This window comes from Ylistrum balloti, unplaced genomic scaffold (genome assembly GCF_031769215.1).
Source record: "Ylistrum balloti isolate Yb309-2 unplaced genomic scaffold, AGI_CSIRO_Ybal_v1 Utg370196, whole genome shotgun sequence".
Classification (NCBI taxonomy): Eukaryota; Metazoa; Mollusca; class Bivalvia; order Pectinida; family Pectinidae; genus Ylistrum; species Ylistrum balloti.
The window spans coordinates 190,885-211,822 of NW_026782173.1; the positions used below are offsets into that span (position 1 = coordinate 190,885).

Genomic DNA, 20,938 nt, shown 5'->3' on the forward strand with positions numbered 1-20,938 from the left:
TAAGTTCATTCCTTTCATCTGTTTTAATATTGATTATTCAACTACTGTCCTTATAAATACATCATGAATGAGTGCTTCATGAATTACAGACATGTTGGCCAATTAGAATCTACTATTTTTTTGTAAAATCTTATGTGCGCCATAATTAAGATGAGTTACTTCCCTTAGTATTCACCAGTTTAAGGGTATTAAGGATGAACTACTGTGATAGAAGTAACTAGTTTTTCTGCAAACATACAAAAATGGTTGGTAGAACTCTTGGAATGATTTATTTGTTGGGTGTAAATTTGAGATACCTTTCACTCAAATCAGCAAGAATCTATCAAAATGGACAAATAATGTATTGGTATGTATAATGAGCAATCTTTCATATCAGTGTGATATGTTTCTTTTCTATAAAGTTTGGAAAATAACAAATTGTTCAAGTTCTTTTAGGAGATCATTGAAGCTATGATAAAATCATCAATCTTTATATCACTGTTTGGTCACTGTGTGTGGTAATTGTACAAAGCTTTGATGATGTTTTGCTTTCATACCTTAAAGATTTATGTTTAAAATGAATCAGATAGCACACCCTAGGAGTCTAACCTACCTTCAAGGCAGAAAATTATAGCAAAGAAATTTGGATTCAATTCGTAAAAGATTGTACTTTTTGACAACAGTTCATAGGCAAGGATACTTGTTATCAAATGACAGCAATATATTTTTTTCATTGCATATGCTAGAATATTTAAAACATGATGTGAAATATTTGTTTGATTAATCAAGGTTTGACTCTGTGAGGTACGCTTCAGATATCACAGGTAAAATGGCCAGCACTTCTAATTAGACCCGTTTTGTCCAAGTCAACAGTATCGGGTAGGTAAGGGTCCTGGCACAGTGATACCAGTAATCTCTGACAACATCAGTTTGAGGTCGGCATTCACTTGGTCAACTTGAAGTTAAAATCATGGTAGAAAACACATATGGTCTAATATTCCATGTAGATTTAATTGTTAAATGTTAACTTGTTAAACAAAGTCAAGAAAAATAATCTGTTCAGTTTATTGGATATAGTTGTAGTGTCAGACTTCATTTAAAAGTTTAAGAAAGTGCTGTACATGCTTTATATTGTGATCTGTTCACCATTTCCAGAGTTCATGAGGAAAAGTCCCTTAGAGAGAAAAAGGCTCAGAGTCACAGGCAATAACCAGCCTAGTAGGGGGGGTTATCTTACATCGCCTAACCACTTTTTTATCGACTGGAAGTTTGAATAATGATAGGTGTCACACAACCTCTCTATATATTTCTTATTAAACCAGACAATGCACTAACCTTCAGCTTTGTTCACTCTTCCAAAAATCTTCTTTATGTAAAATCTTGTAATTATCAAATATTCTTTTCTTTGAAATTTTAGAGCTTTTGAACAACAATTTAATAGAGAAAAACATTCAATAAATTTCATTTAGTATTTTGAGTATTTAATTACTATCAACATTTCAGTAATTTGGACTGGAAAAATTCCTTAATAGCTTTCTTATGGGTCTGACAGGTCTGTGCTGTTTGTCTTCTTTGTTGTACATTTTGTTGGTCTATTTATCTGTAATAATTGTGTGACATTAAATGAACAATGATAAGCATAGAATGATAACTGTTTATCTCTGTAGAGATTTTCTGTGTCATGTTTTTTTTGTGTACAGATTATCTGGTGCTGTTTTATTTGTGTACAAACCTTCTGGTGCTGGTATATTTGTGTACAGATTATCTGGTGCTGGTTTATTTGTGTACAGATTATCTGGTGCTGTTTTATTTGTGTACAAAACTTCTGGTGCTGGTATATTTGTGTACATATTATCTGGTGCTGGTATATTTGTGTACAGATTATCTGGTGCTGTTTTATTTGTGTACAAAACTTCTGGTGCTGATATATTTGTGTACAGATTATCTGGTGCTGGTTTATTTGTGTACAGATTTTCTGGTGCTGTTTTATTTGTGTACAAAACTTCTGGTGCTGGTATATTTGTGTACAGATTATCTGGTGCTGGTATATTTGTGTACAGATTATCTGGTGCTGGTTTATTTGTGTACAGATTATCTGGTGCTGTTTTATTTGTGTACAAAACTTCTGGTGCTGGTATATTTGTGTACAGATTATCTGGTGCTGGTATATTTGTGTACAGATTATCTGGTGCTGGTATATTTGTGTACAGATTTTCTGGTGCTGTTTTATTTGTGTACAAAAAACTTCTGGTGCTGGTATATTTGTGTACAGATTATCTGGTGCTGGTATATTTGTGTACAGATTATCTGGTGCTGATATATTTGTGTACAGATTATCTGGTGCTGGTTTATTTGTGTACAGATTTTCTGGTGCTGTTTTATTTGTGTACAAAAAACTTCTGGTGCTGGTATATTTGTGTACAGATTATCTGATGCTGGTTTATTTGTGTACAAAACTTCTGGTGCTGGTATATTTGTGTACAGATTATCTGGTGCTGGTTTATTTGTGTACAAAACTTCTGGTGCTGGTATATTTGTGTACAGATTATCTGGTGCTGGTTTATTTGTGTACAAAACTTCTGGTGCTGGTATATTTGTGTACAGATTATCTGGTGCTGTTTTATTTGTGTACAAAACTTCTGGTGCTGATATATTTGTGTACAGATTATCTGGTGCTGGTTTATTTGTGTACAGATTTTCTGGTGCTGTTTTATTTGTGTACAAAACTTCTGGTGCTGGTATATTTGTGTACAGATTATCTGGTGCTGGTTTATTTGTGTACAGATTATCTGGTGCTGGTATATTTGTGTACATATTATCTGGTGCTGGTTTATTTGTGTACAGATTATCTGGTGCTGTTTTATTTGTGTACAAAACTTCTGGTGCTGGTATATTTGTGTACAGATTATCTGGTGCTGTTTTATTTGTGTACAAAACTTCTGGTGCTGGTATATTTGTGTACAGATTATCTGGTGCTGGTTTATTTGTGTACAGATTTTCTGGTGCTGTTTTATTTGTGTACAAAAACCTTCTGGTGCTGGTATATTTGTGTACAGATTATCTGGTGCTGGTATATTTGTGTACAGATTATCTGGTGCTGGTTTATTTGTGTACAGATTATCTGGTGCTGGTATATTTGTGTACATATTATCTGGTGCTGGTTTATTTGTGTACAGATTATCTGGTGCTGGTATTTTTGTGTACAGATTATCTGGTGCTGGTTTATTTGTGTACAGATTTTCTGGTGCTGTTTTATTTGTGTACAAAACTTCTGGTGCTGGTATATTTGTGTACAGATTTTCTGGTGCTGTTTTATTTGTGTACAAATACCTTCTGGTGCTGGTATATTTGTGTACAGATTATCTGGTGCTGTTTTATTTGTGTACAAAACTTCTGGTGCTGGTATATTTGTGTACAGATTATCTGGTGCTGGTATATTTGTGTACAGATTATCTGGTGCTGGTTTATTTGTGTACAAAACTTCTGGTGCTGGTATATTTGTGTACAGATTATCTGGTGCTGGTTTATTTGTGTACAGATTATCTGGTGCTGGTATATTTGTGTACAGATTTTCTGGTGCTGTTTTATTTGTGTACTAAACTTCTGGTGCTGGTATATTTGTGTACAGATTATCTGGTGCTGGTATATTTGTGTACAGATTATCTGGTGCTGGTATATTTGTGTACAGATTATCTGGTGCTGGTATATTTGTGTACAGATTATCTGGTGCTGGTTATTCAGCTGATGCCCTAAACATTAATGTAGTGCTTTAATTAATATCACAAGGTCACAGATTCTATTACATTATGTTAAGGTCTTTTTTTTTTGCAGGGGGGGGGGGGGGGGGTGGGAGGGTCATTTAAAAGTATCAGAAAATTTCTACAATACATTGTTAAGTTGATGAATACTCTGGTTCATGCCCTTTTACGTTTTTTTGTTTTCAAACAAATACATTTTAGATTTATTGCAGGATATGTATAGGACCTTTGTACTTTAGATATTTCATGACAAAAAATATATAAATGATGATAGCATAAAACAGAAGCTTTTCATGTAAATTACACTCAATAAAGAGATTAGTCACTGAGGCTGTAGCTCACACAGGTCGCAAGAAGTAGAGAAATGCTAAAAATAGCAAAGGTCATGATTAATTTATAAAAACTAGCTGTAGTCGTATTTTTTATTGTAAATTGATGAGGTAAAAAACAACCCCCAAATATTTAAGATTTATAACTTTACATATCATTCATTTCACTTAACATACCAGTTTTTATTACATCAAAGGCTGATTTCTGAAATTGTTTTTTTAATTTCTCATTTTAATGTGCCATTACATTGAAAATACTTTTATTGATGAAATTAAGCAAACTTGATACTGATAGTCATAAATTTATTTGATGTCTTCTGTGAAATGTGTTTGCAAATTTTACCCTGAGAGATTATAGACTTTAATTAAAGGAAGTAAAGTACTTTTGGAAATCTGTTTTATTATCACTTTGAGAATGCCCTTACTTAAACCCTGATAAAATATCTTTACTAATTCTCTGTGTATATTTATGTAGTTATACAAAATGATTTGGAGAACGTTAGATATTGAATCGGAGATAAAAATGAGATGTGAAAATATATTAATTCTAAGTTTTTAAATTTTTTAAATGTCTGTGAGCTTAGGTTTGAATGAACTTTAAATTTGATATACACATATATGAGAGAGCATTACAGCATTGTCATGTGTGAAAATACACTACGATTTATGGGTGGGCTTCATAACATGATATAGCAGCTATTTATCATTCATTGGTATCGTTACCTTCCAAAGTCAAATTTTCTAGACCAGCAAAATTGATTTCAAGTAAATGAAAATGAAGCAAGTTGGCAGATAGAGAATTGTTTAGCTTTAAATATCTAATATAGTGTTAAGTACTTTTAATGATAGGGAAATGACCTCTGCACAAAATGTGCCTGACTTCAAACTTGTTAAAATTTGTTGTTCCTTGTAATACGTAGCTGTTGTTGGGAAAAGAACTTATCTACCCAGATATCTGGTTTTATGACCTCAAACCATTAGAATGTGGGGTTATGATATTTTCTGAATATGCAGTAATGGTGGATCTACATGCTCATGATCCCTGTCTAGTCAACCATGTCAGCTTGTCCTGGGCTGCCGCACATGTACCAAAGTTCTTGTTCCTGTTATAAATTGTCATTGACACTTGAGTCTTGGGGATGTTGGGTGTCAATATGCATGAATTTTGTTCCACATTATTAAGAGTTATGGCCCTTGTTTCTTTTGATGTTTTTCTGTTTTGGCTGGGGTTGAAGAATTGAAAGTTACTTGCAATACTCTGTTCTCTATTTGGCACAACTGGATATATAAGGACATTTTCTGATATGTTAGAGTGCCTGAATTGTTCTCTTAATATCTTTTCAAAAGCTTAAATCAACATTAATGATTAATTGTAGGTATTTTATTTTAAAAAAAACATGTCATTGTCAATGTAAATTTGTAAGTAGACATGAAAGATTTGGCATTCCCCTGTATATTAGAAACACCTGTTAAGATTCAGCTAGGAATGGTTAAGTCATGCATAGATCAAGTGTTCCTTTAACATCTCTATTTAATTCATAATTTAGACTTTAATATCTGAAAGAGAAAAAAAATCACAGAATAAATGATAGCTTCACGCTCTTCTGTGCCTATTAGTTTGCCATTAAAAAGATAACATTATAGAGAATGATTTCCTCTCATAGGTGAGAGGTCCATACTTAGAGTAGTTAAGTCACTGTTGACTACAGGTGTCACAAATTAATGACATATTTTGTTATTATATATCACATCTTATTTGAAATGGTAATTGCCATGTACATTTTTTATCATTTATGCCTGCCTGTGTTAATAGATCATCTGTATGTACATGTATAGCTGTGAAATAAATGCTTGAACCATGTGTGCCTGTTAGATACCTGTACCATGTGTACCTGTTAGATACCTGTACCATGTGTACCTGTTAGATACCTGTACCATGTGTACATGTTAGATACCTGTACCATGTGTACCTGTTAGATACCTGTAACATGTGTACCTGTTAGATACATGTACCATGTGTACCTGTTAGATACCTGTACCATGTGTACCTGTTAGATACCTGTACCATGTGAACCTGTTAGAAACCTGTACCATGTGTACATGTTAGATACCTGTAACATGTGTACCTGTTAGATACATGTACCATGTGTACCTGTTAGATACCTGTACCATGTGTACCTGTTAGATACCTGTAACATGTGAACCTGTTAGAAACCTGTACCATGTGTACCTGTTAGAAACCTGTAACATGTGTACCTGTTAGATACCTGTAACATGTGTACCTGTTAGATACCTGTAACATGTGTACCTGTTAGATACCTGTAACATGTGTACCTGTTAGATACCTGTAACATGTGTACATGGTAGATACCTGTACCATGTGTACCTGTTAGATACCTGTACCATGTGTACCTGTTAGATACCTGTACCATGTGAACCTGTTAGATACCTGTAACATGTGTACCTGTTAGATACCTGTAACATGTGTACCTGTTAGATACCTGTACCATGTGTACCTGTTAGATACCTGTACCATGTGAACCTGTTAGATACCTGTAACATGTGTACCTGTTAGATACCTGTAACATGTGTACCTGTTAGATACCTGTACCATGTGTACATGTTAGATACCTGTACCATGTGTACCTGTTAGATACCTGTACCATGTGTACCTGTTAGATACCTGTAACATGTGTACCTGTTAGATACCTGTACCATGTGTACATGTTAGATACCTGTACCATGTGTACCTGTTAGATACCTGTACCATGTGTACATGTTAGATACCTGTACCATGTGTACCTGTTAGATACCTGTAACATGTGTACCTGTTAGATACCTGTACCATGTGTACATGTTAGATACCTGTACCATGTGTACCTGTTAGATACCTGTACCATGTGTACCTGTTAGATACCTGTAACATGTGTACCTGTTAGATACCTGTAACATGTGTACCTGTTAGATACCTGTAACATGTGAACCTGTTAGATACCTGTAACATGTGTACCTGTTAGATACCTGTAACATGTGAACCTGTTAGAAACCTGTACCATGTGTACTATATAGCTACTTGTTAGATACCTGTTTCTTCTTTGTTTTCCTCATTAATACTGATGATCTCAATCATTTAGAAATTAGATTTATTTAATCTTAATTATTTCAGGCACAGTATAGAAAATAGTCACATTTTAAAGTCACTATAAGACAGGTGTAACTGGAAACCACAGCTATCAAAATTCAGTTTTTCCAGTTTTCCATTGACCCTTGGTTCAAATATACATGTTTTGCATTTAAATTACATTAAAAATAACACCAGTTAGAACAATGTATCATTATTAATCTTTTTTGTGACATTTAATTTCATTACATGATAAAGATGAATTGTAACTTCTGAAATGTGAGGACTTGGGGATTTAAACAAATGGCTATGTGACAGGATTCAGAATATCAACCATTTCACTGTATCAAGCTGGGGACTTTGTAAATTTGACAGGGCTGATTATATCACCAATGTTTCTAGACTGCCTAGGGCATTGCACCTGTGTGAAAATCTATGCATCGCTGATCATTTTATAGCCAAGATGGATACTAACTCCGAGTTTTTCAACATGGCATATATACTTATCTACACATATAATGGTACAAAGAGACACCTTAAATATTTCAAATGCCAGGTAGATTTGATTAAAAATCATCCAAAGTTGTGCTGATTTTTATGATGTATAAATTATTGTATAAAATGCAGCATCTAACCTTATTTATGTACCTGCACACTCTTTTTTTCACACAAACTTTGATATCTACATAGAGAGGTTTTTGATAATTCATTTTTTCTGAGTGACATAATTTTATTGTGAAAGATTACAGATAACTTTTATCCACACTTTTTTTTTTACTTTCAGTAGTACTTTTAGCCTCAGAAAATCATTTCAGTAGGAGATTGAATTTAAATGATTAAATCTTAATAGTTAAATGGGAATATTTTAAACACATAGGTAGAATGTAACTATAATACTTGACTTTCACTCAGGACAAAATGATGCTTTCACATTAGTTATGTGCTTAAAGATAGTAAAATCTAACTTGAGGACAATGTTGAATCTGAAGTCATCTTCTCTGATCTGGTGGTCAGATAAACTTGAATACAAAATTGAGCAGTTTTGTTTTGTTTTTTTTTGTTTGTTTTGTTTTTGTTTGTTTTAGCTACTTACATTTTCTTTATGTTGTTTATATAACAGTTATAGTGGATGTGTGAATTCATTGTTATGCTAATTTGCCAAATTGATAATTTCCATTTGTAGTATTTTGTTGATACTGGTTTCGATAAAATCAAGATAAACTTAGAAGTTTAATCTTTAGTTCATTTATATTGATGTCTAATTATTACAGTTTAAAAACATGTGGAAGTCTTACTGGAGGTTAATTCTGAGCATGGAGATTGTCTCCACAGAAGTTACCTCCCCACCACAGTCTATAAGTTGTGTCAGAAAATAAGAATGGGACATTTATGATACACTAAGTATTTAAATTGACCATGAGAATATCAGAAATTTTCCAGATTGGAGTCATTTTCTATCTTTCTGTTGCCTATAAATGCCAGACAAGCAAGATACTTGTCTGCCAACAAAGCTAGTGTCATCTTCCTTTTGTCAGGAGAGTCTTCATCTTCACGCCCATAAAAAACACACAAATAGCCTTGTCATTTCACAGCAATTTACTAAGCTTGTTCTCAGGTTTTAAGTTTGTAGTCTCTGAATTCAGTTTACTTTGTAATTTTTTCCCTTTTGATAGGTGACTTTCCTTCTTAATAAAACTATGTCAAACATGAATTATGAAAAAATAGGGTTTGTTTCTGGGATATTTACCAATCTGAGTGGAAATTAAACAGATGTGATTTTTAATTAGATTGGCAGATTTGTACAAAGTCAGACATTAACATAAGATCCTAGAATGGGATTATTTTACATGTGTTCCTTTTATTATTTCAACATTTATTTATTTATTCAATTTTTCGCCAAATTTAAATAAAAGGTGTTGTAAGTAATCCTAGCCTGGGGAATGAATTAGGTTGTAGATAATTTAAAACTCGTGGCACTACTAATTAACGGACTGAATGAGAAATGTTTTCCCAAGTTTAATTGGAAAGAATTACATATAGTCCTTCATGTAGAAAATGGTGAAGCAATAAATATTGGTGTCACTGTCTTATTAAACCAACCAAACCTACCGATACAGTTGATTGAGATGTATTTCTGTCATTCTTGTTGTTTGGGACATTATTCTTGTGGAAAAATGATTAGAAACAAACTTAATCAAGGGTAACTTTCGGAAACTTGTCAGATCTATGTACCCAAATCTTATGCATGGTGCACAAACTTTATAAACGGGTGATTGGAAAGTAGTTATCAACACAGTGGTTTGATCCTGAATCTGTAACTTGGTAAATTAGGAACTCTTTCTCAGAGCAGTAGTAAAAAGGGGACAAAGAATTGTGACTGCAAAATGAGACACTGTTACAATTGATGAATATTACTTCATTTTACTTTTAAGAATTCTGGATGTAAGCTATACTTGTGATCTTTTTATCATCCAAACATTTGTGCTGCTCATTCAGAGTGTAAAACAATTAATATTAATTAGCATTATCATACTCATTTGCCATCAGTTCTGTTATCTGTGGTCACATATTAGACACCTATGATGTCACAGGTGACAGACGTGAGACAGGTTAGTCAGAAGACAAGGTGTTGTGTTGAGTTTGATTAGCATTAAACTGTTACCTAAATATGCATCTTCACATAAATTTTCTGTGAATGGAAGTCAGAAATAATTTGAATTTTGCTTTGGTATCTTGTTTGTAGCTGTAATATGTAGGTAGTAGTACATGATGTATGTTTTATCTTTTTTATTTCCTTACATTTTTTTCTATGAGAGGTGGCAGGCATATCGTTTTCTCCTATTGGATGGTTGAGCAGCACAGTGGTCATGCACTTGCATTTCAACTAGGTGTCCCGAGTTCAATTTGACAAATTGGCATGAGAAGATATAGAGGTCACCTGTCTGACCACTTGTGTTTTCCCTGGACATTCACCTTTTCTCCCAAAGTGAGATCCCTCGTGCTCTTCCATCTTGGCCAACAAGAGTGATTAAAGAAGTTGGAATAACTTGTTTTGTAATTATTCTAAAATCAGTAAAGATTAATGTTTAGATTTTACCTATCATCCCAAATCAGTAGGAATGGAGTGAGGGCATTCATGTTTTAGAAAATTTCTAATTGTACATAGAAAATAATCATCCCAGTTACTATTATTGATTCAGCAGCTCAATTTCTTCAGGGCTCGAAGGTCAGGGTTGCCATAATATCAACAGAAATGATTAACCAGATTCAGTGACATCACTTTAACAACTACATTTTCCAAAGGTTAACACCATACTTTGCATAAATTTGAATTTCAGGGTTCCAAGATTAAAGCTAATGTTATTTTTTATAAAAAAAGTGGCTTCATTTCTAAAGGGATATATTCGAAATTTGATGAGCTGGTTTTGTTTTAGCATTCAAAGATCAAACCAATGGTTATAAAATGTATTACAGAAATTTGTCAAACCAGGATAATACATTTGTTGTGGAGAGGTGACACCCTTGTCTGAAAGCCTGTCTAGTGTTTTCATTATTTCTTTATTTTTATCATAATTCTTGTTGTTGAAAAGCCAAATTTTCCCATCTCACGGTATCTTTAGATCTCAGGCTAATCACATTTTTTTCATTGGTTCAACTTTAAATAATGGTGTGATTTCTAAAAAAGCTTACAGATTAATTGACTTTTCATATTTTTCAAAAAACATTTAATGCCCAAGGACAGATGATTAGAGGAATTCCTGTGATTTATGATCACACAAACATGAAATCTAAAACCTCCATTTCAGATAAAATCCATTTGTAGCCATTTTTCACCTTTCTGTTATGTTGATAGAATAGTGTGAGTAGACAGGTAAAACTGCCCCGTCATCATTGGGAAATAAAGAAGAGTATTTGTGTGATATCATAATCAGGTGTCGGAGTTCCATTGTAGGTTTAGCTTCAGTATCAATCCTATGTTCAACATCCTAATAGAATCTCTTATGATACAGCATCATTCCTCCCAATCAACCAAGATAGGTTACATATTTGATTAACACTCATCTATCATTGTAGGAAGTCACGGCCATATTGGTGTTAAGTACCCTGTGTAGATTGTATAAAGATGTATCTGTATATCACTTACTAGTATCCGATTTCTTACTAGCCGCAAAAACCTCAAGTTCGCTGGCCCCATGTCCATCATATAAAACAAGTATATTCACCATAAGCTGGAAAATCTGTAGTAATATGTTGTCTTTCGGGTTTTTTCATTTCACCGGGCAGCTGCGTTCATCATTGTTAATTCAGATTTAATCTACAGTCCGTAACTAAAAAGGTTTCCAATTCCAATTATATGTTGATGATTAAGGTGAGACTTCTTCTAGCTTCTGAAAACATTTTGATCAAATTGTTAATGACAATAGGTATAAAAGAGGAGAAGGTAGTCAGTCGAGGGTCTACAACAAGTTTCTTGTTACCTTCAGTCTGTTTTCATGTTATCTCTACTTCAGTATTCCAGAGTGATCATGATAAGTTATGCTATGGTTTAAAATATGAGAGTTGTTCTTTATTTACATATAACATAATACTACAGCTATATTATTAAGGACACATGCATTTCTAATTGTCTCATCTCTACATTGCTAGCAGTGTGGAAATTTGATGGGTTTTTCAAATGATTTGACTTGTAATACGAAAACATTCTTTTTCATTTTATCAAAACTCTGTCAAAGTGATGTGTAAAACTCATGACAAGGTTCATAAAAGTCAGATGAAATGGAAATGAATTTAATATTTTGCTTACCATATAACTCAGATCCTTTTGCAAAAAATTGTAAAAAAAGAAAAACAGCATTTCATTAGACTGAAACAAAATTTAATTTCCTTTTCTGGTTTTTGCTGACATCACAAGTACAACAGCGTGTGTGATACCATGAAATAATGAGTTCACAATGGAAGCAGTGGAGACCTTCAACAAATCACATGTCTGTTACATCATGTGCCTCTTTGATTTTGGGACTGTTAAGAAAAAAGGTGACAGGTGGTCATCTTGGATTTTGACCATGATATGTTTTTGTCACTATTTCTTGAAAAGCTTTTGATGGGCATTTTTCAAATTTATCATGTAGGTTACCCTTTGCCCCTAGTTTTCATCATTTGTTTTTTGGTCTGATCAGAAAAACAAAATTCTAACAGGTGGATTTTGACTATGAAAATTTGGAAGTGCTATTTATTGAGAAGTACTTAATGAATTTTTCTCTAATTTCATTTGTAATTTGCCTTGATCACCAGTTAAACTCCTTTGATTTTGGTAATGATCAGAAATACAAAATGGCTCACATGCATACATCCTGGATTTTAACAAAGAAATTTTGTTATCACTATTTCTTGAGAAGTACAGGATCAATTTTTATATATATATTTATATATATATATATGTATATAGGTTTTCTTTGGTCACCTGTTGTGCTTGTTTGATTTTTGGACTGATCAGAAAAAAAAAGTGGCCAACAGGCAGCCATCTTGGATTCACTGGTTAAAGATCACTATTGCTATTTCTTTGAGAAATCTTCAAATTTTATCAAATTAACAGCAAATACAGAGAGAAAAAAGGGAAAATATCCAACTTTTAAGTAACAAATGAAATGATATGATGGTGGGCGCCAACATCCGTCTGGGGTCTTTTGTATAGACTTACCATTCATTATCAGGTAAATCACAATCTACCAAATCAAGGTTTACTTCACAATGTGATCGAGGAAGTCAGTCAAGGAAATATATAAAACTATAAATCGTTAAATCAGGGACAGTTAAATAGAATTTGACACGTTCATGGCAAGTAAAAACATGTATTTCTAACAATATGGAATAAAATTTTGAAAATGATTTCCATAATATATTAATCTTGTCTTCATTCTCAATTTATAATAGATATACAGTGCTGCTAGTAACTAATTATTTATTGTAATTAAAACAAATTATACCAGACTCTGACAATTTAAGTAATTATGGTACTGAAGTTTTATGCAAATGTGCTCATATTTTTTGGCCACCTGTTCTATATCTTATCTATGTCTGTATCTAATTTAAGCTTTATGTAGACATTTTCTAGAAAATTTGTTCTAATTAAATAATAATATTATGTTTTGTCATCACAAATTAATATTACAACATTTTTTTATCTATGAAATAGTAGAATTTTAAACTTTTTCCTTCTATTATTTCTGATATTTGGTAATATGCTGTGATGTCAGTGATGATGAGGGTTTGAGGTGTATACTTAATGAGATTGGGTGATTAATAATACCTTAAGTGCAATGGGAACACTTCAGGGTCATAAATTGTCATTTTTTAGGATTTTATTTGTTAATGTGTTATCTGAATTTGTTTTCATAGAATTATTTACATAATATACATAATGTACATGCATAGAATACAATAAGTAAGCATTCAGAATTCTATTGTTTTGACACGACACAATTACTTGTATAGGTAGACTTGTTTCGTGTAGGAAAAGTTTGATAAAAAGTATAAATGCGTAGAAAGAACTAAATCAGTTGATACAACCCGTCCATCACGTGTCAGAACTTTCATTCATGGGAATCCCCTTGTTTACAAAGCAGAAAAGACCATCTGGCGGAGCATCAGTTCCGTTCCTACACAGATCTCTCTCCCAATCCGCTGCCTCACAGAACCTGAAAATTACACCTCTCCCATGATGTCTAAGTATTGGTATGTTTCTTGGAGAGTGAAGGTTGTACACAAACACACTTGTCATACTGTTTTTTTAATGATGATGGTTAGTGTAGATCTAGGGTTGAACTTAAAACCTATAATGAGAAACTCTAATGAAAAACGAAATCAGTGTTATGATAAAAAAAGATTATATAAGGACTTTATGACCTAACGCTTTTCATTTGAAATTATAAAAGTTTGATCTCTTTCCTGTGGTTTCTGACACAAGAAAATATGTTTTGTTTGCCACAAATCCGAGGTTTTATCCAGATTACATTGTCTTGATTTAAGATATGGTGTCTCTGGACAGTAGTTTAGTATTGATCCTCTTCTTGCTGACACTAGAAAGTCTTGTTATGAGTTTTGCTTGCTGCAAATTCTTAGTTCTAAATTATGGCCTCTCTAGACAGGTACCTGCAGCAGTATCATCACACAAACATTAGTGTGTGTTACACTTTGGCCGGCATCCAGACAAATGTCCATCGGAAACGTTTATATCTCAGCTGATAAATTCTTCAATTGTTTTATAACGTATATATAATTCAATTGAGAAAATAGTAAATTGTTTTATCGGAGATAATGTAACTCAATTGAGAAATGGTGGACTAAGCCTGGGGAAATGTTTAGGAAGGATATACTCAGACTGATGTCAAGAAACAGTTTTCATCGAGAAAACATGCCAGCTTTCCACTATTAGTAAACTTAGCCATATGTCTTTAATCTCCGACAACATTGCCTGGTATCGAAAGTCTTTGTAATTGATTTTATCGTAAATGATGTGTTTTCTTATCTCAGCTCACAATCTCACCATGTTTTACTGTATAGTTGGGGTGTGTGTATATTCATTAAACATAAAAGTTATCAAAAGGTCTGTTTTCTTGTATAAGAACACTATATTCATTTAAGATGTGCAGATTAGCAGTAAACAGCTTCACTATTGTTGTCACTCAAGGCAAAAGTACGAGACCACCTCTTTACCAAATTTCTTTTGAAATGTGTATAAAAACAATTGAAGTTTTAACTATTGAATAAGGTTTATTTAAGGATTATATAATATTTCTTTTTATTTTAGATTTTAGAATTTATGTGCAAAACTAGACAGTCTAACCAATGAAGAGTCAGGGTATATCACAGACATGGCCACATTATAGCCACTGACAGAGCCAGAGTGTAGCAACTGACAGCCACATTGTAGCCACTGACAGAGCCACAGTGTAGCCACAGACACTGACAGAGCCACAGTGTAGCAACTGACAGCCATAGTGTAGCAATTGACAGCCACATTGTAGCCACTGACAGAGCCACAGTGCAGCAACTGACAGCCATAGTGTAGCAATTGACAGCCACATTGTAGCAAATAACAGCTATACTGAAGCAACTGGCATACATTTCTGCACTGACAGAGCCACAGTGTAGCCACAGATACTGACAGACACACATTGTAGCCACTGACAGAGCCACAGTGTAGCCACACACACTGACAGAGCCACTGACAGAGACACAGTGTAGCCACTGACAGAGACACAGTGTAGTTACTGACAGAGCCACTGTGTAGCCACTGACAGAGACACAGTGTAGCCACTGACAGAGACACAGTGTAGTTACTGACAGACACAGTGTAGTCACTGACAGACACAGTGTAGTCACTGACAGAGACACAGTGTAGTCACTGACAGAGACACAGTGTAGCCACTGACAGAGACACAGTGTAGTCACTGACAGAGACACAGTGTAGCCACTGACAGAGACACAGTGTAGTCACTGACAGACACAGTGTAGTCACTGACAGAGACACAGCGTAGTCACTGACAGACACAGTGTAGTCACTGACAGAGACACAGTGTAGCCACTGACAGAGACACAGTGTAGCCACTGACAGAGACACAGTGTAGTCACTGACAGAGACACAGTGTAGCCACTGACAGAGACACAGTGTAGTCACTGACAGACACAGTGTAGTCACTGACAGAGACACAGGGTAGTCACTGATAGACACAGTGTAGTCACTGACAGAGACACAGTGTAGTCACTGACAGAGACACAGTGTAGCCACTGACAGACACAGTGTAGTAACTGACAGAGCCTCAGTTCAGCCACTGACAGAGACAATGTCAGTAAGCCTCAGTGTAGCCACTGAAAGTGCCAACGTAGCCACATTAAAGCCTCTCACAGAACAACATTGTATCTTCATATAAAGGCACTGTAAAGTTAGTTTACTGATAGTTTTAAGGAGATGTGTATTCTGTACCTGGCCCGGCCTGATATGTAAAACACGTTCAGATAATTACCAATACTCCACATACTACAGGTGTGTACATAATCAAGTGATGGAATGCAAGGCCTCATGAATATTAGAAGAAAATATTGTGTTTGCAATATTTGTGACACCTGTATGTACAGCTTTGCTAACAATACCATTTACAAGGGTTATCTAGAGACGCTGCCATCTAACTTGGTTAATTTGTAACAATGTTTGTGTGAGAATGTCTGTGTCTCACCTGGTCAATTACAGTTTTCCTTGGAATGCCTGTGTCTCACCTGGTTAATTACAGTTTTCCTTGGAATGTCTGTGTCTCACCTGGTTTATAACAGTTTTCCTGGGAATGTCTGTGTCTCACCTGGTTTATAACAGTTTTCCTGGGAATGTCTGTGTCTCACCTGGTTAATTACAGTTTTCCTGGGAATGTCTGTGTCTCACCTGGTTAATTACAGTTTTCCTGGGAATGTCTGTGTCTCACCTGGTTAATTACAGTTTTCCTGGGAATGTCTGTGTCACCTGGTTAATTACAGTTTTCCTGGGAATGTCTGTGTCTTACCTGGTTAATTACAGTTTTCCTGGGAATGTCTGTGTCACCTGGTTAATTACAGTTTTCCTGGGAATGTCTGTGTCTCACCTGGTTAATTACAGTTTTCCTGGGAATGTCTGTGTCTCACCTGGTTAATTACAGTTTTCCTGGGAATGTCTGTGTCTCACCTGGTTAATTACAGTTTTCCTGGGAATGTCTGTGTCTCACCTGGTTAATTACAGTTTTCCTGGGAATGTCTGTGTCTCACCTGGTTTATAACAGTTTTCCTGGGAATGTCTGTGTCTTACCTGGTTAATTACAGTTTTCCTGGGAATGTCTGTCTTACCTGATTAATATAGTTTTCCTGGGAATGTCTGTGTCTCACCTGGTTAATTACAGTTTTCCTGGGAATGTCTGTGTCTTACCTGGTTAATTACAGTTTTCCTGGGAATGTCTGTGTCTCACCTGGTTAATTACAGTTTTCCTGGGAATGTCTGTGTCTTACCTGGTTTATAACAGTTTTCCTGGGAATGTCTGTGTCTCACCTGGTTAATTACAGTTTTCCTGGGAATGTCTGTGTCTTACCTGGTTAATTACAGTTTTCCTGGGAATGTCTGTGTCTTACCTGGTTAATTACAGTTTTCCTGGGAATGTCTGTGTCTCACCTGGTTAATTACAGTTTTCCTGGGAATGTCTGTGTCTTACCTGGTTAATTACAGTTTTTCCTAGAGATGCACATATCTCACCTGGTTAATTACAGTTTCCCTTGGGATGCCTCTTTCTCAACTAGTCAGCAAACCTGATTAACCTCAGAATTCCCTAGTCATAGTTTTCCCTAACCTAGATCACACAGTTTCTCTGAAGAAAATTGTAAATGTTCTCTGGTGATACTTTAAACTTCTTTCATCTTCTAATGCTTATAAGCGATGAATTCTGATTTATCTGTTCTGACAATTTTTTAATTTAAACTAAACTCAAACTTCAGATCTTTATTCATTAGAATACAAGAATATCAAGGTATTCTTGATAAAGTATATAACTTGTGTAAACAAACATGTAAACAAATAAATATTTCAGATATGCTTTAGCTTATTTTGTGACAAATGAAATAAAAATGATAAATCTATTAGCAAATGCGGTGAAACTTGTAAGTGAGTAGGATTCTAATGATAACCAAGTCAAACTTTTAAGCCTAGATTTGAAGATACTGTAGTAATGGCTTGACTAACCATGCTTTAGGAGTTAGTTGTCAGGTAAATGTTTAGATTTTCTTAATGATTATCATTAATACCTTAACATTGATAGATATCTAGCTATAAATATATTATATACTTAAAGCTTTCCTGGCTAACAAGCTTGTTTTCATTACCAATTCAATGATATATGTAGATTCTGTATCTATAATAAGTACACTACTGGTTGTGATTCTATTTCTAGGGTAGTTGAAATTTCAGTTAGGAGGTTTAATTCTACTATCTCCATCAAACAGCTGTGGCTTTTATATAGAATTTTGCAGAAAATTTTTACTGAATTAAGTATTTATGCTGTGTGTTTTATTTTTATCACAACCGTATAAATTTGGTTACTTTATCTAAATTAAACCTTGTACATTTTATGGCTCCAGTAGCTAAACTAAGATTTTTTTAATCAAGATGATACTGATAGTATTATTATGGAGTTAGCCCGTTTCCCTGTTGATGCTGTAGGTTATCATTTTGATTACAACCTCGGTAGAAAAGACCACTTTTTTCTACATTTGAAATCTACATCATTGACGATGTGTAAACAAGCTGAATAGTACGTTATTTACAACAGATATGTCAGGGCATAGATCCCATCGCAAATGCAGGCTGAGTGTACTTTATAGAGGAAAACATCACTGCAGCTGGCTACATGGTAGTGAAGGTTGTACTTTAAGGAGAAAGTTTTGTTTTTTATTAATTGCTACAATAAAATAGGCCATTATACATTCAACACCTGCCTGCTTTCCAATATGCACCAGGTGGGATGTTTGCATGTATACTCTAATAAAAAGAATAAAAAAAGCAAAAAAAAAAAAAAACAGATTTTAGGTATGTGGTTTTATTGAAGGAAAACAGATTCTGATATCAACATGTGAAATAGAAAATATGTAGCAGTAGCTTGTACAGAAATCTGATACCAGGGATTTACAAGTTTAGGTCAAGGCTGTGGACATTTATGTAACTGCCTGGATTATCATCTCCACTCAGGGGAGATAATTAATGCTTCTATTCTTGTTAAATTCCTGGGGAAAAATTCACTTTCTGGCAAACAGATAGGTGCCTGTGCTTGTATAAAGTATAATGGAACTGGTCAGATCTGTAAAGTTGGTGTTGTGATGTTATCTTTTTAATGAAATAGGAAGGGTTTTAGGTATACTTGATCAGTAACTGTTGATCAGGAAATGGTAGCCCATGAAAACGTTTCCAATTTTTTGTTCACAGTTTTGGAAATATATGGTGGGCCATTGTTTCCACACAGGCATAGCTTAAAGGTTGCAGAAAATATGTGTGTCACAGGAAATACCACTTGTGGCATAAATTCCAGGAAAAGCTTGGAATACAGGGAAATTCTTGTTTCCAAGTTCTTTAGTTTAAGGATAAATGCTAGCCTCCAAGAAGTCAGATGGTTACTGAGGAAAAATGTTTGCCTCCAGAGAGTCTGTTTTGGAACCAGAAAAAAGTATTTGTGTCAATGACATGCTTTGGTCACAGTAAAATCATCAAATGTCTCCAAGCAATGTTTCCCTAGGGCAGGGAGTCAGATGTTTACAGGGAATATGTTTGAAAGAAAAATGCTATATAAAGAGATAACTGCATGTTTTAATAGACTTTTCATACTAAAACAACACAATGTTATCAGTTTTTATCAGCACTGTTTATGTATTTTCAGGCTCATGCCCAGAGGGAAGAGAGCTACATTAAGTTACAGCAGCATCGCCAGCTTCTTAAGGAGGACAAACACAACCTCAAAGAACATGAGCGTGAGAATATCCGAATAATGAAGATTGCTGAACGGTCAGATACAGCCCTAACAGAGACGTATTAGAATGAAGTTCCACCATCCCACAGACATGTTTTAGGTTTAATACAGGTGTAATTTGTCGTCAGAGGTACCTCCTCAAAAGACTGTCCACTGTGTATTTTGTGAGATGTATGGAAGAAAGAATTCTGTGCTGGTCTGTGTAGTCTTGTGTGACTTTCTGCTGAAATGAAAGGATATAGCAGGTCCATGACAGTTTAAGAGTGTAATGGGTGTAGGGTCTGTAAGGTTAACCAAATAAGAGTTGTGTCACTGAGCACAGACCTTTAACTTAATTTAAGGCTAGTGGTGTGTTGTGGATCACATGAAGACAGACTCATGTTAGCTATAGTCTGCCTTCTATTTAAGATTATGGAAAAGAAATTTCACAGTTTTGTTTTTATAGACCTCAGATTAGTAATACATATCCTATCATTGTATACAATGTTGAAGTGGTTTTCTCCGTGTGGCCAGTCTATGTATGGACTTCACCATCAACTAATAATCCTGTTAGAATTGTATCAAGGCTGCATGTCCTTCATTTCAGTCATTCTCTCTGATCTGTTTCATAAATAGTGAAATTGATACCATTTACCACATGTCATTTTCATATCTATATACATGTCCAGGAATATTGTCATCTTTATGAACAACATACTATATAAGGCATTTTATTTGGTTCCTGCCAACTTTGAAATATTAGTATATGTGTGTGCAATAGCTATAGCATTAATTTTTGGTTTCATAACCAAATGATGGTAATATGGTCAAGAAGGGATAGGGTATGACAACTTAGGTATAAGTCTCCCTGTCATATTGTACAGATGCCGATAACCACAAAGGTGTGATTGTTTTTCACCTTAAATTACACAAAAATCTGTATTTCTCCTCCTCATAGACTAGAACTTCTTGTTTTCGATTTGTTTCATACATAATATTTTAAGAAAAAAAAAAGTAATTACACATATTGATAAAATACTTTTGTAGATTTCTCTTGGCTATTTAAAGTGGGCAAGCTATTAAGAATCACAAAATGTGTTGAATTGGAACTCTTTTTCATTGGAGATTTGATAATACAGAACACTAGCATGGGAAATTCTCAAATTAGTATCTGCCAGAACTTTGTGGGATAGGATAGGAGAAGGCATACTGTGGATGGCAAGTAAAACTGGTCTGTTATGGTCCTAG

General features: G+C 34.4%; 1 protein-coding gene across 1 annotated transcript in view; it reads left to right on the plus strand.

The window, feature by feature from the left end:
* Positions 1 to 19,948, plus strand: part of LOC132551430 (trichohyalin-like) — a 59,652-nt gene extending 39,704 nt beyond the window's left edge. The window contains exon 14 of the mRNA XM_060215567.1: positions 19,622 to 19,948. Within this exon, the coding sequence (XP_060071550.1) occupies positions 19,622 to 19,777 (156 nt within the window). The 3' untranslated portion in view covers positions 19,778 to 19,948. The remainder of the gene's footprint in view (positions 1 to 19,621) is intronic.
* Positions 19,949 to 20,938: the final 990 nt, after the last annotated feature.